The sequence below is a fragment of the Esox lucius genome, chromosome 21 (assembly GCF_011004845.1).
Source record: "Esox lucius isolate fEsoLuc1 chromosome 21, fEsoLuc1.pri, whole genome shotgun sequence".
NCBI lineage: Eukaryota > Metazoa > Chordata > Actinopteri > Esociformes > Esocidae > Esox > Esox lucius.
In genome coordinates, this window is record NC_047589.1 from 9,130,869 (window position 1) to 9,157,562 (window position 26,694).

The 26,694-nt window shown below is 41.2% G+C and overlaps 3 protein-coding genes across 6 annotated transcripts in view; 2 read left to right on the forward strand and 1 right to left on the reverse strand.

The window, feature by feature from the left end:
• The first annotated feature begins 649 nt into the window (after window positions 1–649).
• mnx1 (motor neuron and pancreas homeobox 1) lies at window positions 650–3,283 on the forward strand. Of its 2 annotated transcripts, none has more exons than XM_020041736.2 (3): window positions 650–1,206; window positions 2,055–2,215; window positions 2,428–3,283. In XM_020041736.2, the coding sequence occupies exons 1-3, from the start codon at window positions 723–725 to the stop codon at window positions 2,713–2,715; spliced, it is 933 nt and encodes a 310-aa protein (XP_019897295.2). In that variant the 5' UTR covers window positions 650–722; the 3' UTR covers window positions 2,716–3,283. The 2 variants fall into 2 exon arrangements, with proteins under 2 accessions (XP_019897295.2, XP_010883796.2); XM_010885494.3 differs by having other exon boundaries at window positions 650–1,197.
• A 4,933-nt stretch (window positions 3,284–8,216) lies between these two features.
• Window positions 8,217–19,449, reverse strand: nom1 (nucleolar protein with MIF4G domain 1). The gene is made up of 11 exons (XM_010885493.3): window positions 18,213–19,449; window positions 17,903–18,015; window positions 14,768–14,963; window positions 13,906–14,229; window positions 13,620–13,730; window positions 13,155–13,325; window positions 12,308–12,429; window positions 12,063–12,195; window positions 9,950–10,081; window positions 9,614–9,723; window positions 8,217–8,913 (listed from the first exon to the last, which is right to left on the reverse strand). The coding sequence occupies exons 1-11, from the start codon at window positions 19,158–19,160 to the stop codon at window positions 8,736–8,738; spliced, it is 2,538 nt and encodes an 845-aa protein (XP_010883795.2). The 5' UTR covers window positions 19,161–19,449; the 3' UTR covers window positions 8,217–8,735.
• An 86-nt stretch (window positions 19,450–19,535) lies between these two features.
• Window positions 19,536–26,694, forward strand: part of lmbr1 (limb development membrane protein 1) — a 48,234-nt gene continuing 41,075 nt past the window's right edge. For all 3 annotated transcript variants that reach the window (XM_010885488.4, XM_010885489.4, XM_020041926.2), the window contains exons 1-2: window positions 19,536–19,758; window positions 23,027–23,099. In XM_010885488.4, the coding sequence (XP_010883790.1) occupies window positions 19,696–19,758; window positions 23,027–23,099 (136 nt within the window). In that variant the 5' untranslated portion in view covers window positions 19,536–19,695. The remainder of the gene's footprint in view (window positions 19,759–23,026; window positions 23,100–26,694) is intronic.

Consider the following 26,694-nt stretch of genomic DNA (forward strand, 5'->3'; position numbering starts at 1 on the left):
GTACACATCCAATCTTAATTGTGTGTGTGTGCGTGTGTTTGTGCGTGTTTTGATCTAACTTAACATGTTCAATTGTGAGGCTAAATAGTTCCCCCAACTAATATTTTAAATGACACGCTTGGACCTGAAGTATGAAATCCACGGACCCAAAATTTAGCTATAGGCAAAAAGCCCAAAATGCATGTACATGTATACCTTTTCATTTGTCGTGGAAAATAGTGTATTTACATGGGAAAAGCAATTTCCCATGATTGTTATTATTACAAGCCATAAAAAGTTAATAACTTGGATTTTAATGGAACACGCCTGCACAAAGTACCGGTGTGTTAAAAACCCTCCCGAAAATTATATGTGTGTGTAGGCTATATAGGGAATGTTTTTTGTTGATTGAATATACACTCAACCCATTCAATACATTTTTTTTAATTTGACCTTTTCATGAGTTCCCCATTATAGCAAAGTGGGATGGGTAATTTCTTGGAGAGGTATGCAATGTGCCAACACAACACACTGTAAACACGACTTGCATTGACCAATGGGACAGACGAATCTCAAACGGGTGGAACCAATCCCCTATCGAATAGGTATTAAGTGTTATGTAAAGAATCACCGCTCACACTTTAGATCATAACTTGGAAAGGTGGAACGACAGACGCTTCAACATCGGTTAGACAGCCTACACCTGTTCAACGTCTGCAAACGACGTGGAAACACCGGTTGAAATGGAGAAATCTAAAAATTTCCGCATCGATGCGCTTCTGGCTGTTGATCCACCGAAGGTGCAGACATCTCCACTGGCGCTTGTGACTTCTTTATCCTCCTCTTCCATTTCGTCGTCAGGAAGTGTACCAACTTCAGAAATGAATGCCGACTCTTTACGGACTGAGACGCCGTCTCCACCGAGGATTTCCTCCTGTGGCTTAATTCCTAAACCCGGCTTCTTGAACAGTCCCCACAGTATGGTTGGATTAAATCCACAGAGCAGTGCAGGGCTACCTCCTCAGGCTCTATATGGCCACCCTATGTATACTTACTCCTTAGGGCAGCACCCTGCCCTATCCTACTCATATCCGCATGGGTCGCATCACCACCATCCAAGCGACTCTCTCAAACTCTCTGCCGGGACATTTCAGCTCGACCACTGGCTGCGAGTCTCCACTGCAGGAATGATGCTACCGAAGATGCCAGATTTTAATTGTGAGTATTGTGAGTATACCTGCTTATCTTTTTCTAGTTTTTTCTTTCATCTGCGTTTAGATTACAGTATTTTGAAATGCTTATCAAGAATTGCACATTTTCTTTGTTTGGTTTACCCATTTGGCAAATAAAATCGTTTTAGCCTACATAATAGCGGAATTGGTGCCTTTAAAATCTTGAAGAAATGTTCCCATGTAATGTCTAGCATGGCGAGTGAAAAGGCAGAGCGAGTGAAGAGAGGGTGAAAGGTTTTCAGAGAGGAAATAAAATGGACAGATAATCGACAGTAGGAAAGTCACGGAGGAGTGTGAAACCCACAGCAGACACACTGTTTGCTCAACAGATACTGCCTTTTTGTTCCCGTTCGCTTTAACGAATTTGTCAAAATGATGTTGGAAATAGCTTAGCTTTTCGCTGAATGGATATTATATGGTAATGTTAGATGTTGGCTAACAATATTATGGCAATTTGAAAATGGATGTCATGTTAAGTTTCATGAAGGTTATGTCAAATTTACATCCGTTTCAATTGAAGCTTACATACATTAAAGACTCGGCCTCAAAGTCCCCATTGTTCGAATCAGATCAAATTATTGATCTGATTCATTTTAAATCTATTTCAAATTAAATGTTATTGTATGTATACATTCTCAATTTGGACGAATTATTACATTTTATTTGCAGCAAAACTGTTTGAATATATATATATTATTTTTTTATCGTTGTCTAGGTCTACTCCTACGTGTACGCCTTCGTGTAGGCTAGGCCATATTTCTACGTGTTTATATTTAAAGCATGGTGCCATGCTTTTTTTGATATCATGAGTAAACTAAATGTATTTAACATGTTGTTTTCTAGCTCAGGCCCAGTCAAACCTACTTGGAAAGTGCAGGAGACCAAGGACTGCATTCACAAGTCAACAGCTACTGGAGCTGGAGCATCAATTCAAACTAAATAAGTATCTTTCGAGACCAAAGCGCTTTGAGGTAGCTACATCCTTGATGCTGACGGAAACGCAGGTAAGAGCGACCTTTCTAACAAATATTTGATTTGCTAGTCAAAGCGAAAATACCAATATTAGGCAACACAAACATTTTAATATGAACATAATGTGAATTGTGTGTTCTACGGGCATGTGTTGCTATGTCTCCATTACGCAAGGCGCTTACGCGTATCCAAAAAAGGGCTTTGTCTCACATTATCTCGCAATATTTTTAATGTGCATTTTCAGGTGAAAATTTGGTTCCAGAACAGGCGAATGAAGTGGAAACGGAGCAAGAAGGCCAAAGAGCAAGCTGCGCAGGAAGCTGAGAAACAGAAAACCAACAAAAACGGCCAGGAGAAACCCGATGGACAGGAACAAACGGATTATCAAAAGACTGATTCTGCCAAAAGTAACAGAATAAGAGACTTCAGGGACAGTGACGAGGATGAAGGTGAAAACTTCCTGTACAACTCTTCGGACTGCTCATCAGACGACGAGAGAAACCACACTAGTGATTTAAGTCCTCAACCTTGAACAAAGGGCAAGAAACGTGTCTTTTTGAATAGTTAGGCCTACACGCATAAATGTGACTGGAATTTCCCCCAAACTACAGCAGCATGTACAATAATATCAATCTTCAATCACCTGGAAAATCGTAAATGAATTAGATCATTTGGGAAATGCTAAAGGCCTGACTGAGATCCAGTGAGCTCAGAATGGTCCTAGGATGCGAGGTTAGATATACGTTTAAGAATGCAGTATTAAGATACAATCTGCTATTTGTAACTTTGCATGGTGTTATGTGCCAGTGTCATGTTTTCACTCATTTGGTTTGGGATCCTGATGTCCAGTAGGCTGGTCTACAATGGGTTCTTTACTAGGGGTTTCGCCATTTTGATATGGTGAAAAGTTGAAAATTCAGACAGTTGAAAATCATTAATTCTTGTATTTTCTGTTATCTAACGTTTTCGAACTTTGTGTGGTGTTACACTTCTGTTATGTTGTGTTAAATAGCAGAGAAATAGCAGAAACATGTGTTTATTTTTGTATACTCTATTTATAAAATGGCTATACCATTGCATGCTAATTTATTGTTAACCGTCTCCCATGGTACAGACGACATTAAATAAATATGTTTTATAAAGCGTTGTTTTTAATGCTAAGGCATGTGAATTTATACAGTTCAATAGCCAGAAACTGTCCCATTTTGGAGCCAATTCTGGTTTCCTTTTGAGATCATAACCCTACAAATAGACAAAACGTTTTGAAAAAAGGTCCCAGAGGTGTTATTTGTCTCTGTAAGGAACGTGGTTCCAAGTAGAACCATTTCAGTTCCAAGTGGAACCCCTTTGGTTGGTGGTAAAATTCTTAAAGCTCCAGATAAATCTCTCTTCGTTACAGGTAGAACAATATTTGGTTCCAGTTCCACAGGGGTTTATGGAACTCAAAATGGTTCTATCTGGCAAGAAAAAGGGTTTCACTTGAAACATTTTATTCTATCGGGCCAACCGAAAAACACTTTTGGAAAACTATATATTTATTTTTTCAATAAGGGTGTAAGCTATAATTTCATTTATTATTTTAGTAGACAAATTTGTATCAACAACATCAGCAAATGTGTAATCAACCATAGTATAGTCGTGCGGTAATTCAAATCGTGGTAGTGCGTGTCCTTGAATATTTTATTGCAGGCGAAAAAGGTTATTTTAATTCAAGGGATGACATAATGTACTGAGCTTGGTTTGTATCCGCCTTCAGTCATTATTAACTAGAGGTTTCAAATTATTATTAATACGAGCACATTGCTGGTCTGGTGTGACATTTTTCACAGCCTGACTCTGGACTGCGCTGAGACTATACAGCGCTATAAACGGCGATTCCCATGACCCGACCTGACAGATCTTGAGAACCACAGAATCTTCAATAGACTAAAGAAGTGTAATAGCCAACTTACATGTGAAGGCTACAATCACATTTATTATTATAAAGCCCTTTTTACATCAGCAGTTGTCACAAAGTGCTTTTACAAAACACCCGGCCTTAAACCCCAAGGAGTGTTGAATTTCAGTGGCTAGGAAAAACTCCCTAAGATGGCCGAAATTTAGGAAGAAACCTAGAAGAGGACCCAGGCTCAGAGTGGTGACCAGTCCTCTTCCGGCTGTGCCGGTTGAACATATTAAGAGGAGAAATTGTAATAATTAATAAATGTATGTGGGCTGAGTCTGTTTAAATCTAGTCCAGGTCGGAAGCATGACCAGATGGACAAGGAAAGGGACAACACCGGGGAGGGGGAGCTGTCAGCACAGTGGCAGCGGAAATCGTCAGGTATTGTCTTGATATGCAACACAACCAGGAAGACTTTGGACAGGGACAGCAATGGGTCTTTCAAGCCAGGTACTCCTCAGGTGTGGGCCAGGACCCCATGTCCTCCTTAGTTTAAAATGGCAGGAGATTGAAATTGCATTTAGTTGAAAATGCATTCCTTAGATCTACAAGGATTTTTAGTGGAGAAGGAGAACTGACCCTACTCCCCCAGCACAATAATATAGCAGCATAAGACCATGGGGCTGAGACAGGGGGGTCCGGTGACACTGTGGCCCTATCTGGGCGAGGCCCCGGACAGGGCCCAACAGGCAGGAAATCAATCCACCCACATTGCCAAGCATCAACCAAAGGGACACCCACCAACCGCAACCACCCTGAATGAGGGCCGCGTATTGTCAGCAGAGAACAGCCCAATTGCACAGGTGCGCAACAGAGAGACAACAACAAGCCAGTGACTCTGACCCTGAATGGCATTGGAGGGAGGGCATTCTAGTGGTGATGACAGCCCACCCGGCAAGACAGCATTGGTGGACAGTATCAAGCCTTTCTGGGCACCTTCATGCCCCTGTGCCAGACTACACTTAATGATAGACCATGCTGTAGAGATGAGTCTGTGAAAACGTTATGTTCAACATAGCATCCCTTTAAACATTTTAGCTAATCATCTTCAACAAGGCCTTATTGGAGAGTTCATCTGACAACTGAAAAAAAGACCACTTAGAAGGCAGAGCTATAGGTAATTGAAATGGTATGTGTGGCAAATTCAGGTCCATTCATAAGACAAACACGCTATGCTTTATAGCTACCAATGGTTTGAATTCAGATTAGGCTGACACAGGCCTATACATATATAAATCTAACCCAAAAGCGAAAACGTGACAAGCAGCGGTTTATCAGATGATAGTTTGTTGATATCATGACCATCTCGGTACATCATCAATCCAAATAAATTGCTACCCAATTCAGATGTGACCTTTATTGTTTTGCCATTACTACTCAGCCAGTTTTCCTCTGACTCTCCTAAAAACACACACTATTTGACAGATCATGCTAACAAGCACTGAGTTTTTGTTTTGAAAATACAGAGATATGTTAATAAACTGATATATTTTTACCAGTCAACTCAGGCTGTCACTTCTTTACCCATTCAGGGCAGATATCCCTTAGGTGTAATTGCTAATAAGGTAAGTATGAGATTGAGGTCACTTTATGTATATAGAGCCTAGAGCCTGGCATAACCTACAGACAATAGTTCAATGTGTTCATGGGGATACTTGTACTCCCTGTGGTGTAGTGATTATGGTTTCATTAACTACTTAAATTCTTCATTAAGTAAATAATTATGTAAATTCTTCACTTTTGAATGTGTGATAATTCTTTTGCTGAGACATTTTTCATAACATGCGCCATAAGTTTTCAGTTTCCCGTGTAGCTGTGTTGGTCCTGCTTATTGATTGAAGACTAATATAGCAAACGGATAGTTTTCCCAGCTGGCGAGGATACAGAGAGAGAAAGCAGAGATGGACAGAGAGAGAGACATAGACAAAGTGGGAGAGATAGAAAGAGGCACAGAGAGATGGTTTAACTCATCAACACCTAGGATGGGAACAGATATGATGGGAACACTCTCCGGGAGAGCAGGACTGAGGAAAAAGCTTGTGGAAACCTGGGAACAGATATGATGGGAACACTCTCGGGGAGAGCAGGACTGAGGGAGAAGCTTGTGGATACCTGGGAACAGATATGATGGGAACACTCTCGGGGAGAGCAGGACTGAGGGAGAAGCTTGTGGAAACCTGGGAAGAGATAGGATGGGAACACTCTTCGGGAGAGCAGGACTCTGGGAAAAGCTTGTGGAAACCTGGGAACACATAGGATGGGAACACTCCGGGAGCGCAGGACTGAGGGAAAAGCTTATGGAAGCCTGGGAACAGTAGGTTTGGCATGCATCCAAGTGTTTACCCTTTTCCCACAAGGCTCTCGTCAACAGTAGTGCATTATATAGGGAATAAGGTGACGTTTGGATGCAGGAGTCAATCTGAATTGGAACACACACACACATTGTGAACCGTTAAAAGTAGCTATCAACACACAGAAAAATAATGGTAAATTCTCTAGATTTACCATTAGAAAATTTGAGCTTTTAGGCTCAACCTAGGCCTTGTTTCTCTACATTGGTCTTTACACCAAATATTCTATAATATGCCATTAAGTCTGTCTCTGTTTGTGTGCAGCACAGGCATAGGCTACATTCACATATTCACCTTTATTAAAATGAATATAAATAGACGTCACAGATACTTTGAGGGTGAAGGAACTTGTTCCACCGAAGCCGTTGTAAGATCTGGTGGAGTTTTCTTCGCCTGACCTCATACGCCCTGTCTCACCCTCAGAGTAGTGCAAGCTTTGTTAATGGAGCTAATTACTAGTAGCAGGCATCAAATGTAACGCAATGACTCCAATATGCAATGCATGCAGCCAATGTTGTCAGAGACTTTAAATAAAAACCCAGTGTAATTTCATTCTGATATGCTGTCTACATAAAACGTAATTGAACATGAGATTAGACGTAGCCATTAGTCTTTTACAAAATGTTGATAGATTCAAGGGTAAAAGGCTTCTAAAGGCTGAATAGTGATTCAATTTCAGCATCTGATACAAGGTCGTAAACATGGAAGCTTGAGGATCAGAAGAGGTCAATTTCGCACTGCGATGCTAATGGCAGATTAGAAAGTGACCTATAAAGTTGGCAATGGACAAGCAGATGCCAATAGCATACATAAAGCCATCCATTTCCCCGCAATAACCTCCTCATCACACACAATTTATGGTTAAGGTTGTACACAAAGGAAAATTAAAAAACAGAATTTATAGTTGATTAAAACTGGGTATTTTAAGCCCTGAATACTGATTGGCAGAAAATCTTGGTATATTTAAGCAATAAGGCATGGGGGGGGGGTGTGGTATATGGCCAATATACCACAGCTAAGAGCTGTTCTTAGGCATGATGTACAGCGCAGGCAATATATCACAAACCTCCAACATGCCCTATTGTGTTTATAAACCAGTTATAAACCAATGCAATTAGAGCAGTAAAAAGAGATGTGGTGTCATACGCATTGGTAAACAGTCTGTTGTAAGCTGAGTGGATTGCATCCTGAATGAACATCCTGTCTGATAACCATGGTATATGAGATCTTATTCCAGGAGTGCAACATCATTGGCCATATACCACACCCCATCATTCCATATTTCTTAGAAATACAATGGCTATCAGCCAATCAGCATACAGGATCCAAACCACCCTGTTTATACAAGCATAAACCAAAGCTTTTTTATTTTTAAATAAATCTAGCTGTTGAAGTTTTGATAGCAATAGCATTCATGTAGGTGGAATGTGGCCAGTATACCACAGCATTGAGTTGTGCATGAGGACAACGCTTGCCTAGTTATTTTGGCCAAATACCACAATGCATTATAAAACAATGAACGAACACCTGTGCCTACACAAACACTGTAATGAGGAGTCTTCTAAATTATGCATGAACTTGCAGACATTGTTTCACACTGCCCCCCAGAGGATTATTTTATTATTTCCACCATTTGGTCTGCCTTGAAAGCGACTTCACTGTACTGACATAACAAAATGCCCTCTCATAAATTCCATACGGAGAACATACAGGAAACACCGTCACTTACAGAAAGACCCATTAAAACAGTGTTTGTTTATTGTTGCCCATCGGAAACATATGCCAAATGTATGAAGAATTATTTATCTGCTATTCATTTTTCACATACATTTGAGTACACTGCATTCCAGTGATACATGGTAAAAACTGAATTACATGGTGTTCAGTACATATATACAGAAAATTATTACAATGAGTAAAACTGTACTGGAAGTACAATTGTCAACAATGTCATAACCATCGCTACGTTATATGCCCCTTTCCTGTAAGGATGTTAACAATGTCAAAGAAAACCGTCTCCGGTTGTTTCAGAACTAGATGACTAAGAACTCCCAGTGGACTCATTTCCATTCCAAAGGCTTTTAGGCAACTGTCAAAATCGCACAAAAATTACATGTAAATGCAACACTGTAAAAACACAAACAAACATGAATAGCTTCAGTGTAGGAAATACGTTTCCTCCATATTTCTAATAAATACCTATTTGTCCCAACAGGGCCTGTGTTCTTCTAACATTTATTCCTGTTGTGTCTGTGTGCTTTACAGTTTTAGTTTAGTCTCTTTGGCCTCCATGGCCTTGGTTGCTACCTCGGCTCTTTCCGACAGAAGGTCTGCTTGCTCAGCTGGTCCCTGTGACTTGCCATTTCTCAGTAGGAAGTGACTGATGAACAGCTTCAAGCCCTCTCGCAGCATTCCTAGCTTGGGAATTCCCGAAATCCTGACAAGACAGAACACAATGACAGACATTGATCCCGGATTTCACACGGTCAAACGCCAGCAGCGTCAGTTTTACAAGAGAACCAAAGGACCAGGGGATGTTTTCACAACTAGGTGGGAAGATCAATCTGGTCCTGATATTGCTTCTTCAAAACCAATAATAGAATGACCCCACACATCTCAACAGGCTAAAGGCACTGGTTTGTCCTTTCTAAACCCAGGCCTATTTGTGAAATCAATGGAACTGAAATACTCAATGTACTCAGTCTAAACTCAATGAGAATCCATTACAACAGGCTCAGATTCAGCTTCCATTTGCAAGCCATTAGACTGCTCACCTGAACTAGACTGACTGAACACACACATACATAGTTGTTACATGCACACTTCATTACTGCTGCTACCAGACTCATTCTTACTCTACATTAATGTTCAGACTCAGTTATTATTACTATTGTGCAATCTTCAGTTCTTACACATGTAAATACTGTACAGTAGTTAAATATTTGATTCCCTGTTTGCACCCTTATTTCACAGTACTATCCTTTTTTTGGTGGTGTCCTAATATATTTGAACTATTATTTCTGTTGTTGTTACATTGTAATGACGGAAACACAAAGTTTAGTTGAATTGCCCATACCTTGTGTATCCTGTTCATATGACAATCTTTGAAACTAGATTTGACATGTTATGTTGCTCACCTTCCAAAAATGTTGGCAAGATCCTCGGGCTCTGTGTCTTTCAACAGCTTAGTCAACACCTGACGTAGGAACTTGACTTTAGGTTTGTCCAGCTCTCCGAACTCTATCACCTACAAAGACACAGACACAAAGAGAAAGTAGCACGGAGATGAATCACAAAGGGAAGTTAGCAAGCTGACATTTTGGAGGGGCTTTTCAAAGAAACCCAAATCGCTTGCCTGTAGATTTCTTTAAAGGCGAGGAAACATTGAATGTAAGTGGTAACACACGGCGCTCCCCTGTTGCTTCACTACAACAAAACTTTTATTAACAGCTGTGAAATATGGTGTATCAGACCTTCAGTATGGAGATGGAGAGGCTCTTTCGCTGGAGGAAGTGTGTGACCAGCTGGACCAAGTTGCTGAAGGTATGGGCTGACTGGGTGGAGAGGTCCTTTAATTTGTCCCACAGGCTAAACTGAAAGGTCATCTGGGGAAACATACAACAGAGACTGTAACTAAAAGGTCATCTGGGGAAACATACAACAGAGGCTGTAACTAAAAGGTCATCTGGGGAAACATACAACAGAGACTGTAACTAAAAGGTCATCTGGGGAAACATACAACAGAGGCTGCAACTAAAAGGTCATCTGGGGAAACATACAACAGAGGCTGTAACTAAAAGGTCGTCTGGGGAAACATACAACAGAGGCTGTAACTAAAAGGTCATCTGGGGAAACATACAACAGAGGCTGTAACTAAAAGGTCGTCTGGGGAAACATACAACAGAGGCTGTAACTAAAAGGTCATCTGGGGAAACATACAACAGAGGCTGTAACTAAAAGGTCATCTGGGGAAACATACAACAGAGGCTGCAACTAAAAGGTAATCTGGGGAAACATACAACAGAGGCTGTAACTAAAAGGTAATCTGGGGAAACATACAACAGAGGCTGTAACTAAAAGGTAATCTGGGGAAACATACAACAGAGGCTGTAACTAAAAGGTAATCTGGGGAAACATACAACAGATGCTGTAACTAAAAGGTCGTCTGGGGAAACATACAACAGAGGCTGTAACTAAAAGGTCGTCTGGGGAAACATACAACAGAGGCTGTAACTAAAAGGTCGTCTGGGGAAACATACAACAGAGGCTGTAACTAAAAGGTCATCTGGGGAAACATACAACAGAGGCTGTAACTAAATGGTCATCTGGGGAAACATACAACAGAGGCTGTAACTAAATGGTCGTCTGGGGAAACATACAACAGAGGCTAAAACTAAAAGGTCGTCTGGGGAAACATACAACAGAGGCTGAAACTGCAGGGGTTAATCAAGTTAAGCCTGGGGCTGTGGGTACCAAGATGCTTAGGATATCAGTGCTGAGCTACGATCAGACCCCACCCCCCTAAAAGAGAAAGGATATCCTGGATCAGTAAACCTGTAACAAATTTTTTTAACATAGACTTGGTATTATAATCCACAAGCCATGTCATGCAGTCATGTGAAAAAGTACACCCAATGGAAAGCTGTCTTTACATATTTGGACATAAGAATGTAATCTTCATGGCAACACTATGAGACAGATGGTTAACCTAACAAAAAAAATGTATCATCACAATTTGCCATAATTTATTCATTCATCAAAAATGTTCATAGTGCAGAAAAAAAAGCACATGCCTAGCTTCAATAGCTGGTGTTGCCACCATTGGCTTAAATATCTTCACATAGCGATTTCTTATGACTGTCTATCAGCCTTTAAAAAGACTGGGAGGAATTTCTGCCCAGTATGTGACTTGCTGGGGTAAATGAGGAAGTCTTTACAGTACAACTTCGACACTATCATGTCCAAGGGTTTTCTTGCATGCATGGCCCGCTTCAGAAGGATTCAGATATGGGCATTGACTTGTCATTCAATAAGCCTCCATTTCTTGTTTTTGAGCCATTATGTAGTAACATTGCTAAAGTGCTCTGATCCATGTTCTGTGCAGCTTCAGCTTTTTTTTTTTTTTTAAATAAGAGACAACTTTCCAGGGGGTGTACTTACTTTTTAACGGACCGTATCTCAAATTGCATAATCCCGGTCTAGTCTGCTCGTGAAAACCAAACATTCCCGAGCGGTCAGATTAGAAGAGGAAGGGAAGTTTCGTGGGCATTGTTTCGTTTCACAGTGAACAAATAACGTCCGAGAGGTGTGAGAGAGTGGAAACGCTCCCATTGTTTTCTCAATCTGCTGAGTTGAACTGAGGGTCATGGCTGGGTGGCTACAATGCCAATGTCCCAATCCAAACAACAGTGAACGACCCCTCTAAAGTCTGAACCTGGGTCTTCACAAAGCGTCTTTAACTGGGGTGCTCAAGGATCAGTTCCTCCGTGCCCATGTTATGTTATTCATTAGCACCTACAATGGGAAACACTTATTCTAAATCAATACTCTGGGAGGCTTTGGAATTATGGGCCCCCTTTCTCTTACCTGGAACCGCCTGTTGTGCTCACAGAACTTCTCTCCCAACACAGCGTAAAAGGTATTGAAGCTCTTCTCCTGAAGGCAACAATCCATTAGCACGTGGACGATCTCTCTCTCCTGTTGGTCCTTCAGCCCCAGTCTGCACGAGGAAAAGAATCCAGGGACACATATTGAGACGTATGCGTGCCGGGGACTAGCTCGGTAAGTGAGGGGATTTCGGTGCAACAGAAAAGGCGGGATGCAACACAGACCGTATCAGCTTCTCGAAAGCATCCAGATAATCTTCGCTGGTCATGATCACGCAGAAGATGTTTCTCCGAACGTCTGTGTTCATTCTCTGTTTCCGGGCCAGGTCCAAGACCTTAGAGCTGAACTGAGAAGACAGATGAAGAACAAACACCATAGTGATCAGTGAAACATATTGGAAATGTGGTTCCAAAAAACAACAAAGGTTAAAGAGCTGTGGTAGAGATTTGGTGAAACATCAGAGGTGTATGTATGTACAGTATCTAATAGTCAGATACTGTAATTATGGTCCTAAATAAAACAAACTGAGACTGCAATCTCCCCTCCGTGCAAGGCATCTGCCACACACAAAGCCTTAGGAAACCACAGAAAATCATAAAAGACTACAGCCACCCAAGCTATGGTCTGTTTACACTACTGCCGTCTGGTAGATACTACCATAGCATCATTGCCTGCACTTCCAGACTCCCAAACCGTTTTTCCCCCTAGGCCATACGGCTTCTCAACCAGCAACACTGATCTTTGATGATATTGATCACATGAACATTTCAAATGTTCTGATGACTTTCTATTTACATTCAATGTACATTAGCATATTTTAATGTACCATTCATAGGCATATTACACATATTTATACTATTTAGTATTTCTATCCATACTCTCCATATACCCCACCCTACACTCTTTGGAATTGCTGCTAGTTCACATTGTTATGTATATTTTTGCTGTATATATTTCATAATGCTTACTGCATAGATGTTTGGTGCATTTGATAATGCATGATTTGAAATAAAATACTTTGACCTTTGACCCTCGGTGCAAGCGGCCTCAGACCTTCCGTGGTTATATTACCTTTCCTTCAGCAGTGGTCTGTTGTGACGTCTTCTTGCCCTGGGCACCTATCATCGGGGCTCCGCTCCATGATGAGCCCACGATCCACCAGCGACCCACCTGCTCTGCAGCCAGGAGATTCTCCAAAGACACCCTCAGTTTCACATCGCTCCTCCCTGAGCTCTGGTGGACCTGGACGCAATGGTTATCGGTTCATGATTCACATTAACGCTCCGGAGATAAAATATCCCCCAAATACAGATCCAGGATCGGTTTAGGGACAACCTCAATTTGCTCCTTTACTCATCTCAGGGCTAAAACCACATATCACATCACAAATTACATTACAGTGCCCCCTGTTGGTTTTAGCTAAAACACTTATTGTGCTTAAAAGGTCTTGGCTGAGCAAAAATGGTTTTGAGGTCATGATATAACAGCTGTAGGGCAATTGTAAGTAAAACTTAATCAGATCCCGCCAAAACCCACCAGAGTTCTCTGCAGCTTTCTGAGTCTCTCGACCGGTTCTGGGTCATAGCCTGGGATCTTCCTCATATCGTTGTTCTTCAGAGCCAACATAGTCTCCAACATGAAACGCACCTAAAAATAAAGAAGGTATATACAATATATATATATTTTATACACACACACACACGCGTAAAATGTCAAATGAACACATTTAAATGTGTTTCCACCAATATGGCACATTTCAAGCAAAACCAGAGGGCTAGTTGAAAGCGAGGGGGATAATGAAGGCAGCTCTGATAAACTGTACCCTGTTTTCATCCTGGAACTTAGTGCCCGCTGCACTGGCCTTGTGCTGGGCCTCAGAGATGAGCTCTTTCAGCGCCAGGGGGTCGTCCTTCCGCAGGCTGAAGCCTACGTTCTTCAGCACAAACAGGGCCAGCTCAATGTCTTTCTCGGTGAAGGCCCTCACCATCATCTTCAGGATGTCAAAGATGAGGAGGGCGTGCACCACCTGGAAGTTGTAGAGGTGCGCCACCATGGCCACCAAGTTGTCACACTCCTTGCCTTCACCAGGGTTCTTGTACGTCTCGCTGAACCTCCGTACCACGGTCTCCAGGAAATTAGCCCCCACCTACGAAATTGGTACAAGTTGTCAAAAGCCAGAACATGGAAGTAACTGGGAAACCTAGAACGCTGGTGAGTATGTGAAAGTGTGTGTGTGGTCATTCACAGACAGGTGGGGAGCAAACGTCCCTGAAAGAGATAACAACGCTAATAGGAAGCCACAGTGTCAATGGCCACTTTCCCATTAATCAAAGAGGGGGGCGGGTTAGCTTAGAAAGGGACTGGATTCCCACCGAGCACGTACATCAAACACACCACCTGCTAATGACCATTCACAGGTTAATGGTTAATTATTTTCTCACACAACGGGCCGTTACAAAAGACATTTCTTCTTTCTGTGCTCTTATCAAAAGTGCATACGGGGGTGAACTAAAGGTCAACTAAAGGCCACAGAGAGAGAAGTGAGTTCTAGGCAAAGTACTACTAAATCCTTTACGGTGAAAATGTAGATATTAGTTGATTATACCCCCCACTCCCATCATATAAGCAATCTCTGCGTCCTGCAGGCTTGTTCAGGGGCGCGTCCGTTAAACTGACAAACCCACCTCGAGCCCAACGCTGTGGTGCAGAATGCTGACGAGCAGGACGTGCTCCATGAGCAGCCGGTCAGGCATCAGGGCCGGGGTGACGCAGGCCGCCAGCAGGATCTCAGACAGGGTGTCGTTCATGTCCTTCCGGCTGGAGCTCATGTACAGCTCCTCCAGCTGCCCGCTGATGGATGCCATGTTGTCCTGACTAAGCCTATGGGAGGAGAGCGAAGCACAGAATGACCACGTTTGAACCAAAATGGATGCCAAAGATGAGACCGATCCAGCACAGGACAACCACGTTCGAACAAAAGATGAATGCCAGAGATAAGACTATGGGCCGAATATATCAAGCCTCTCATTGTAGGAGCGTGGATGTAAAGTAAAGGAAGGATCTTTTCTGCCTTCACAATCACAGAGATCAATCAATCAATCAAATGTATTTATAAAGCCCTTTTTCCAACAGCAGTTGTCACAAAGTGCTTTACAGAAACACCCGGCCTTAAACCCCAAGGAGCAAACAGTAGTAGTGTTGAATTTCTGTGGCTAGGAAAAACTCCCTAAGAAGGCAGAATTTTAGGAAGAAACCTAGAGAGGACCCAGGCTCAGAGGGGTGACCAGTCCTCTTCTGGTTGTGCCGGGTGAGATATTAAGAGTCCAATTGGAATAATTAATACATTTCTCTGGGCTAAATCCAGAGTCTATTTGATTTTAGACTAGGTCAAAAGTATGACCAGGTGGACAAGGACAGGGACAGCAACAGGCCACCCAAACCAGGTACTCCGCAGTTGTGGACCAGGACCTCATGTCCTCCTAAAGTTTAAAACTGGAGGAGACTGAGAAAAGTTAGAAAGTGCATTCCTCATATCCCCCAGCACAATAATATAGCAGCGTAACACCTTGGAACTGAGACGGGGGGTCCGGCGATATTGTGGCCCTACCCGGGGGAGGCCCCGGACAGGGCCCAACAGGCAGGAAATCAATCCACCCACATTGCCAAGCATCAACCAAAGGGACACCCACCAACCGCAACCCCCATGAATGAGGGTCGAGTATTGCCAGCAGCGTACAGCCCAATTGCACAAGTGTGCAACAGAGAGACAACAACAAGCCAGTGACTCTTCCCCCGAAAGGCATTGGAGGGAGGGCATCCCAGTGGCGACGAGAGCCCACCTGGCAAGACAGCAAGGGTGGACATTATCAAGCCTTTGGGTCACATTCACGCCCCCGGGCCAGGCTACACCTAATCATAAAACGTGCTGTAAAGATGAGTTTTTAGTAAACACTCAGTTTGCACTGAGTTTGCATTTCTAACCTTAATTGGCAAATCATTCCACAGTAATGGAGCTCTATGAGAAAAGGCCCTGCCTCCGACTGTTTGTTTAGAAATTCTAGGTACAATTAAAAGGCCTGCAGCTTGCGATCGTAGGTTACGTGTAGGTATGTATGGCTGGATCATTTCAGCAAGGTAAGTAGGAGCAGGTCCATGTATTGATTTATTAGTTAACAGTAAAACCTTAAAATCAGCCCTAACCCTAACAAGCAGCCAGTGTAAGGACCCCAGGACAGGAGTAGTGTTTAATTTTTTTTGTTCTAGTTAGGATTGTAGCAGCCGTGTGCAGCACTAATAGAAGTTTATTTATTAATTTGTCTGGATAACCAGAGAGCCTTCCAGTAATCTAGTCTAGAAGTAACGAAACGTATTAATTTTTCTGCATCAGTTTTTGATAGAAAGTTTAACATTTTTGCAATGTTTCTAAGATGAAAATAAGGAGTTCTTCAAAGGAGAGGTCAAGGGTAACGCCAAGTTTTTAGGGATACGACCATGTCGAGGTTCACAGTGAGATCTGCTAACAAAGCTCTTTGTTTCTTGGGTCCTAAAATGAGCATTTCTATTTTCCTTGAGTTTAAGAGCAAGAAATTCTCTGTCATCCACTTCCTAATATCTGAAATGCATGCTTCCAAAGTAGCTAATTTTGGGGCTTCTCCATGCTCCATTGAAATATATAACTGTGTGTCATCAGCGTAACAGTGAAAATGTACACTGTGATTTCAGATTACATCGCCCAGAGGGAACATATAAAGTGAGAACAATAATGGGCCCAGAACCGAGCCTTGATGAACACCAAAGCATACCTTTGACTTGTCAGAGGATATGCCATCCACACTTACAAACTGATATCTTTCAGATAAGATTTAAACCAGGCTAGAACATGTCCACGTAGCCCAATATGGGTTTCCAGTCTCTCTAAGAGAAGGGAGTGATCAATACTATCAAAAGCAGCACTAAGACCAAGAAGCAACCGGACGGATGCGGAACCTTGGTCTGAGGCCATTAGAAGGTAATTTGTTACCTTCACAAGTGCAGTCTCAGTACTATGATGGGATCTGAAACCGGACTGGAGTATTTCATAAATGTTATTTGTCTTCAGAAAGGCATTCAGTTGTTGGGAAACACATTTTTCTAAGATTTTTGAGAGGAACGGGAGGTTCGATATTGGGATGACATGGACACGGGGCGCCTGATCCTAGATCAGCACTTTCATTCTGAGGTGCTTGACTCCAACCCAGAGCATTCCGTAGCACCAAAACATGAACTGGCGATTTTACACCTGATCTAGGGTGGCCACAACTAATCGACAAACTGAGGAATAGTTGGTGACTAATTTCTTTATCAAATAGTTGGATTTTTGTGTGGCTAAACCAGTGGAAATACAAGCACAACTGAATTATTCGGGACTTCACAATAAAGACTTAAAAAGACTGTTCACACTGGCAAAGCTAACCTTGAGTGTCACGGGAGCACAAAAGCATGCCCAACTAAAGAGAGCACATTGGAGCCACGACCACAGGGTTTGGACAGGGCTCAGCAGCATTTCAGAAAAATGCATCCCCAGTCAAACAAACAAACACAAACTTACAAAAATTAAATAAAACAATGATTAATTAATCCTGGAATATTTATATATTTTTTTCTACATAGATACGATAAATCAATTAATCAATGCAGTAACTTTACCACAGCCTTAATCAACAAAAGAAATTAAAATAAAAAAAGGTTAATCAAAGGTGGCAAATTTGATGCAATGATGTAAAGACGGTGCATGAAACACTGAATAGAAATAGCAAAAAAGTCAGGGTCAAAACCATTACCTGTTCACAAGCCCTTTGACTTGTCTCTTCAGTCTTTCCAGCTCAGCTTTGCGCTTATCATCCCCCATGTCTCGTAGGTGAGGAGGCACATATTTCCCTGCTGACAAGGTAGCCTGTACATAGAGAGTGGTGTTTAATTCTCAATCTTTACATATAGGGTATCCTGGACAGAGAGTAAGCTAAATGCTGGCCTTAAATGTACATTCCAGTGGAGATTCTCAACTCTTCTTGTTTTTGGTTCACCACTTGGGTTGGAAAAATGTTGTTTGATATACAAATTATTAACGTTGCTAAAACTCGGGAGACATACCGTTTTCACAATTGCAAGCGTTGAGTTTCCGCTGTCAACGTCTTCATTTTCTTCTGTACCTGCTCCACCATCCTCATCCATTTCACCTTCATCCTCCTCGATTTCATCTTCTTCCTCATCCATCTCATCTTCCTCCTCCCCCTCCTCCTCCATCTCATCTTCCTCCTCATCCTCAATGTCATCCAGATCTCCATTACTGTCTGGTTCGCTGCCCTCTTCTCCTTGTCCTTCCTCCTCTTCGCCGGATATTTCAGATTCACTGTCTTCCAATTTCTTTAATTTCTCTTTGGCATTGTCCTTCTCATCATCACTGTCATACATCATACCCGAAGCTGCTGACCCCGCATCCAATACTCCCAAAATGTAATCGAGTCCATCATCAGCAAACGACTGTGGAAGAGTCTTTTTGTTTTTCCTCTTGTTATACCCAAGAGATCGCTCTAACCTCTTGATTTCTCTGTCTTCAGCAATATTTGCTTCTAAAAGTGCTTTTTTCCTAGATTCCTCAAGTTTGTTTTTTCGCTTTGCTTTCTTGGAAGGTTTTTTAGGTCCTGTTTTCACAGCCTCTACTATTCCTACAGTCCCAATGGGAGTTGACTTGGGTTGTTGAGACGCTGGCTCATGTTTCTTCACTTTCCCGGTCACCTTCTTTGTTTGTTGTTTATCAGTTGTGGTTGTAACTGTCTCACTGTCACAAGTAGATGCTTTGAGAGCTTTGTAGCCTTCATAGTGATTCTTTATTTTAGCCTTTTTCATCTTTCTTTTCTCCTTGCGCATCTCTTTTCTACTTTTTTTCTTAACAAATCTCAAGCTACTGTCATCTTCCTTTTCTTCAGTTTCATCACAGCCTATCTTACTTTTTACAAAGTCATTAACTGTCATCATATACTTTTGCAGTTTACCGGTGTCTTTCTTTCCTTTCCTACTTGGTTTCCCCTTGCCTTTCATCTTTGCAAAATATATGAATATCGTTTACTACTTACCTATAATTGTGTTACCTGACAAACAACTAAAACAACTCCTGTCAATGTGTCTGAAAGAGTTTCTAATTTGCCAAGAATCAAGTAAGCTTTATGAAGCAGCCACACCTGTCAATGAAGCAAAAAGCTAATCCTCTGTGAATTTATATAACCACTACCAGTCATAACTTTGGAAAACCTGAATCAGTTTAAGAAAACGTCAAATTACCAAGACACATGTAGCTTCGTGAGGGCAACCATTGCTGTTGTACGACCCAGGAAACACTAGTTTAACGTTATCCGGGGCGTATTTTTTTGTCGAGGAATGATGATGTATTTTATTTTGGGGCGTTTTTTTGGGCGGTAGGAACGGGTCGGAAACGAGAGAACGGGTGCGTTGGGTTTTGGTTGAAGCAAGAGCTGTTTTTTTGCGTGTCGCCCGCAGAGCGGAATAATGGACCACAGTCATAGGACTAGCTAGTAATATGTAGTAGGGCAATTGACTTGCATTTGCAATATGAAGAATGGAAGAAGACGATGTGACTATCAGAGAGCAAAATTTCCACAGTCAAGTTCGAGAGTACATTGTAAGTTAATGTCGTTAGGTTGAAACCAGCTGCTGGAGCTAGTCTGCTAGCTAACGTGATATGTCGTGGCGATGCTGCTGTCTAATTTGTCACCAACATAGTTAGGCTAACATTAGCTTGCTTAGTAGCAAACTAGATACACTTGTTAACAGTATACTGTTAGGTGACCCTTATTTTAATCTATTCTTTACTAACATCAGTTACCTTGTTACTTACAGTGGATAGTTTATTTGAGCTTGCATTTACATTATATTTTAGTCATTTTGCAGACGTTCGTATCCAGAGCGACTTACAATAAAACAACCACATCTCCACTACAAAGCTACCAGTTTCCCTTAGCCAAGTTGCCTAACACACAGTTAACTAGGTACTGTAGCTAGAAAGACTATGGTTATCCCATATATCTCTAAGTTAAATAGCCAGCTACCTTGTCATTAGCTACCTTGACAGGACAACCTGTCTGTAGCTAACTCTAACAATTTACTGTTCAATTAAAGTTCTCATCTTTCACTGAGTCTCATAGTCAAGCTAGTAAACTGCAATCAATGCAAACATGGAACTGTTTGACATAGCTCTCCTCTTAGGTTGGCAGCGGCACCACATCTTTGGCTGTCATTTGTGTCTTACGTTCAGGCGTGTGTATTTATAGCCACATCTAGAGTGATGGCGTTTCCTGTACCAAACAAGCCTGGTATGGTTTTTGATGTGTAAAATAATGTAATGAGGTGCAGGACGGTATTTCGCATTCTTTCTAGCACACGTTTTTCTACTATAAAATGGGACAACCATGGGGAGTGCATATTTCGTTGCAGTCACTGAAGTTGTTACATTTTATCAACATTAGTGATTCTATTTATAAAGTGTGTAGCATCATTATGTACCTTGAAACTGGATTGTATGATCATAGCTCAGGTCCAGGGCATTACTTTGCATTCTTAGACTAGACATTAATTGGTGGAGAGACGTGTGGTAGTGGTGCAGTCAACTAAGTTACAGTGGTTATGTCATAGTCCACTAATGTCCCAGAATGGCATGAAATTCAAACCCATCTAATTCCATCATATTTTTCTTGCATTTTAATACTTTTTGTACTGCTCTCCAATCAAACCCACGAATCCTGACATTGCAAGTAACATGCTCTACCAAGCTGCACAGAGCATTTCAATTATTGTCAAACAAATAGGGACAGTAGATACTGTAGTGGTTAGAACATATTGCCAGTAACTGAAGTTTTGATGGATCAAATACTCGAACCAACAACGTGAATCATCTGATTTTGCGCCCTTGAATAAGTGGTCCTATAAACCGCCATGGAAGCAGACCATATGTCACATTTGTTTTCCTGGGATGTAGTGAATGCCATTATCATATGTAATATCTGTGCTTGATACTTTTACAATGTTTTTATCATCCTGTCATCTGCAGATATCAACCTGTGTATGTGGATTGTCTGTCCTGTCCCTCGTGGCCCCTGTTTTCTATGTATCTGTATTTTGCCTCTGAGATGGGATGACATAAGGCAGACAAATCCATGGCTTAAATTACTTTAGTTCTAATCATTGCATTTCTATGCGTTTAGTTCTAATCGATAGGCAAAATCCAGATGGGCTTATTTAAACGAAAGCTGGGTCCTGGGTCCAACAGTGGACAGGTTCTGTGATGTCTACAAAGTAGTCAGCTAAAATGTATCCTGCTGGCCTGTTACTTCAGCTGACTCATGTCTCTTCATGTGTTGGGTAATATGGATACTGGAGATGGTGCTGAGTACTGGCGTTGCTGCCGAGGTGGATGATTCTAACATTACGCCTTGTTTTAGTCTGTATACTGTGGCTCAGGCCCTGGGTTTGGGAGTAGCAATGATATGAAAATACAGTCAGTCATTCTTAGGCAACATTATTACACATTTATTTTATGTCATTTGGTCATAGTATATTTTTTATGAGCAAATATACTCTTACTGCCCAGATAAATAGCTTTATACAATTATCTTAAGTGGCCTATGATTTCTGTACAGTACTTTTCTATGGACAACACTACCTAAAACATTTTAATTTATGGTTTGATTGTTGTTTTCCTAATCAAAATGTAACAAAGTTTGAGGAGTGTGGAACTTTACTTTTTTAGGGGACAAACATTAAAAAAAAATTTTTTTGCATACACAACGTACAAAACAACATAATATTTTTGTGTTCAAATTTAGGTCGAGTTAAATGTGGAATGCTTAGCTGGCAACAAGAGGTTTGTTACTAGTGTAAATAGTTTGGGTTCCAATGGGTTGCTAGGTGGGGCTTGTTTCAATGCAATGAATAACAGTATTCATCTGTACCTTTCTCACCTTGTCAAGTTGCTTTTGAGTATTCCTGATCTACACCACTGGTTTTAGGAAATGAAACACAATGTGGTCCCACTTATCTCAGTTAGTGGAGCAAATGCACTTACAATGCCAGGGTTATGGGTCGATTCTTATGACGGGACAGTATCAAACGGCATGAAAATATGGCTTCTGGGTAACAGCTTCTACTAAACAACTTAAAATAAAAAAAGTGAAACGTACACTGACATGGCAACATTTTGAAACTTGTTACTTCAACCCTTTCTGGTGTTACTCTTGGAAACTCTTCAAAGGCGCCACATTATACTTCGGCCGTGTTCAATTGACAAATCTGAATATGCTGTACAGGTCTTCAGCTACACATTATTGCCCCATCAGCCCGGTGTTGTGTGTCAGGCTAACACCTGTGCAAATTGGTGTGTGTCCAGCAATGGAGTGAACTGTCCAACCTAAGCTTCAAATGACCTACTGAAGGTCCAACACAAAACCAAAGGGTTGGAGTACCTTGGCTGGCTAGAAACAACCCCAAGCCCTTAACCACTAGACAGTTGGAGTACAGTGTCAGCAATGCTGCCAAAAGTGAACCAACTTTATCAGAGGGTAAGGTGGAGACCTTGCAGTTTGGCCACCCAACAGTCCCACTTAGAATCTGACGAGGTTTTCTGGAGGTTAGGGTCTAGGGGTTTCTGGACAGTCTACTGGTATAATGGTTGCTTGTTTTTTCTGTCTTTGAGAGGCCAGAAGAGTTAATGGGTTTTTGATGCCTATTGTGGCTTTCTCATTTTCATGACAACACGTGAAGCCACAACCAAATTGTAATTAAATGTTTAAAACGCTTTTTTAAATGTTGACACTGACACTGTCACATTTTTTGAGTGTGTAATATATTTGTTTTCAAATTTAGTGTGTAATATATATTTATTTTTATTTTTCCAGATTTGTTTCCTACTGTTTGCAGTGCTCTACATTGTGTCCTATTGCATCATCAGCAGGTACAAAAGGAAAAGTGGTAAGTAATCATGTTGTGTTTGTTTATTGAATATGTAGTTGCTATTGGACTGATATAGAAACCTTTTTTATTTATTTTGCTCCCCTGACTTGCGAAAAGTTAACTTTTAAGATTAATTTGACAATAATACTGGAAACCTTACTGGAAACTCTCGATATAAATTCAGTGATAAAGGATTCTCTCAAGTTGTCAATAGGACTTTCCATGAATGTTCCGTTTGTTGAAAATATGACCCCACACCCACATGAACTGAGTTGATAGTACAAACAGATGGTCTGTGATCAAAGATACGAGTGGACCTACAGTTAACCTAACTGCAAGTACAGTTGTGCTCAAAAGTTTGCATACCCATGGAGAATTGGTAATATATGTGCCATTTGTAAAGAAAACATGAGTGAGCAGGCAAAACACATGTCATTTATTGCTTATGGGATTCACATTCAACTGTAGATTGTAATAGAATGGCACAATCAAAAAACAAAACATGGCAACAAAGAAAAGAATGACCCCTGTTCAAAAGTCTGCATTCCCTTAGTTCTTACTACTGTGTGTTGCCCCCTTTAGCATCAATGACAGTGTGCAGTCTTTTGTAATAGTTGTATATGAGGCTCCGAATTCATGCAGGTGGTATAGCTGCCCATTCGTCTTGGCAAAATGCCTCCAGGTCATGGAGAGTCTTTGGTCATCTTGCATGAACCGCACGTTTGCGATCTCCCCAGAGTGTCTCGATAATATTAAGGTCAGGAGACTGTGATGGCCACTCCAGAACCTTCACCTTTTTCTGCTGTAACCACTGGAGGGTCAACTTGTCCTCGTGTTTAGGGTCATTGTCGTGCTGTAATGTCCAAAGCGTCCCATGGGCAGCTTTCGTGCTGAAGAATTCCAATTGTCTGCCAGTTTTTTCTGATAACATGCTGCATTCATCTTGCCATACATTTTCACAAAGTTCCCTGTGCCTTTAGAGTTCACCCCCCCCCCCACCATGAGCCACCACCATGCTTCACAGTGGGGATGGTTTTTCTACCGGACCTTGGCTTGGTATCAAGAGATCTCTGAATTTTCCACTTCTTAATAAGTGATTGAACAGTACTGACTGGCATTTGCAAGGCTTTGGGTATCTTTTTATATCTTTTTCCATCTTTATAAAGTTCCATTACCTTGTTACGCAGATCTTTTGACAGTTCTTTTCTGCTCCCCATCTAGCCTGCTCAGTGCATCCATGCTAACAAACTAATTGACTATTTATACACAGACACTAATTGCAATTTAAAAAGCCTCAGGGGTGGGAAATTCACCTTTAATTGCCATTTTCACCTGTGTGTGTCTCCTTGTGTGTCTGTAACAAGGCCAAACATTCAAGGGTATGTAAACCTTGATTTCTGTTATCCCTATGATTTTAAAGAGGAGCCAAACATCTATGTGATAATAAATGGCTTCATATGATCACTATCCTTAAATAAAATACATTTTTGTGCACAATCAATCATATTTTCAAAATCAATGCAAAGATTTCACAATTTCTGCCAGGGTATGCTAACGTATGAGTACTGTTTGTGTAGAATTAAATAAGAAGAATCACAAAATCTAGGATTCTTGCTCTGTTCTGCACCCGTTGTTCTTGGATAAATATAGACCCTTCAGGTCACCCTGGTTTCTGAAAGCTTCTTTTAATAACTAGATCACTCCACATCAAAGATCCTATCTGAATGATTGTGCACAGAAAATGTTCCCTACACAGGACATAAAAATTGGACAAATGTAGTGGTACTTAGAAAATTAGCAATATTTTGCCAGACTATCGTTCCAGGCTCTCATTCGGTGGAGAGTGCTAGGCTTACTTACTGCCCCCATTCTTAGTAACCTTTCTGATTATTGGGACAATAAGCATTTTATTTGTCTTTTAGCTTTATACTTCAAATGTTCATTTGAAATAAAACCTTACTAACCAGAAACACTTGGCAAGTCAATTGTCCCAACATTTTGGGGAAGGAAATGTGTAAAATTTTTCGTTGTTTCCTGGTGAAACAATGTTTTACATCACTTACGGTAAATAAAGGCTAAGAATCTGTACTGTTATCTCATAGTAATTATTTGTGGTATAGAAACAAAATAAGGTAATATTCTTCACTTTTGTAAAGTATTGATTGCTATGTATAGCTTTTTGAGACCATAAATGACTAGCCAACTGGTTTTGGTATGGTTACAAGCTCCGTTCTCTTGCTTTTAAGAGGAACTGGCTGTTACCCACCAAAAACCTTCCACTAGCCATACTTCCTCCTCTTTCATACTGCAATCCATATAGTGGATATAAAAAGTCTACACACCCCTGTTAAAATGCCAGGTTCTTGTGATGTAAAAGAATGAGACAAAGATAAATCATGTCAGAACATTTTCCATCTTTAATGTGAACTATAACATGAACAATTCAATTGAAAAACAAACTGAAATCTTTGAGCGGGAAAAAGAAAAAATAACCTGGTTGCATAAGTGTGCACACCCTTAAACTAATACTTTGTTGAAGCACTTTTACATTTTATTACAGCACATAGTCTTTTTGGGTAGGAGTCTATTAGCATGGCACATCTTGACGTGGCAATATTTTCCCACTCTTCTTTGAAAAAGCGCTCCAAATCTGCCAGATTGCGTGGACATCTCCTGTGCACAGCCCTCTTCAGATCACCCCACAGATGTTCAACTGGATTCAGGTCTGGGCTCTGGCTGGGCCATTCCAAAACATTAATCTTCTTCTGGTGAAGCCATGCTTTTTTGGATTTGAATGTGTGCTTTGGGTCATTGTCGTGCTGAAAGGTGAACTTCATCTTCAGCTTTCTAAAGGACGCCTGAAGGTTTTGTGCTAAAATTGCCTGGTATTTGGAACTGTTGATAATACCCTCCACCCTGACTAAGGCCCCGGTTCCCACTGAAGAAAAACAGCCCCAAAGCATGATGCTGCCACCACCATGCTTTACTGTGAGTATGGTGTTCTTTGGGTGATGTGCTGTGTTTTTGCGGCAAACATACCTTTTGGAATTATGGCCAAAAAGTTCAACCTTGGTTTCATCAGACCATAACACATTTTCCCACGTGCTTTTGGGTGACTTGATGTTTGTTTTTGCAAACTTCAGCCAGGTTTTGATGTTTTTCTTTGTAAGAAAAGGCTTCTGTCTTGCCTCCCTAACCCATAGCCCATTCATATGAAGAATACGGGAGATTGTTGTCACATGTAGCACACACAGAGTATTTGCCAGAAATTCCTGCAGTTCCTTTAATGTTGCTGGAGGCCTCTTGGAAGTCTCCCTGACCAGTTTTCTTCTTGTCTTTTCATACATTTTGGACGGACATCCAGTTCTTGGTAATGTCTCTGTTGTGCCATATTTTCTCCACTTGATGATGACGGTCTTCACTGTGTTCCATAGTATATCTAATTCTTTGGAAATTATTTTTTACCCTTCTCCTGACTGATATTTTTCAACAATGAGATCTCTCATGATTTGGAAGCTCTCTGCGGACCATGGCTTTTGCTCTGAGATGCAACTAAGAAAATGTCAGGAAAATCCTACTAGAACAGCTGAACTTTATTTGTGATTAATCAGAG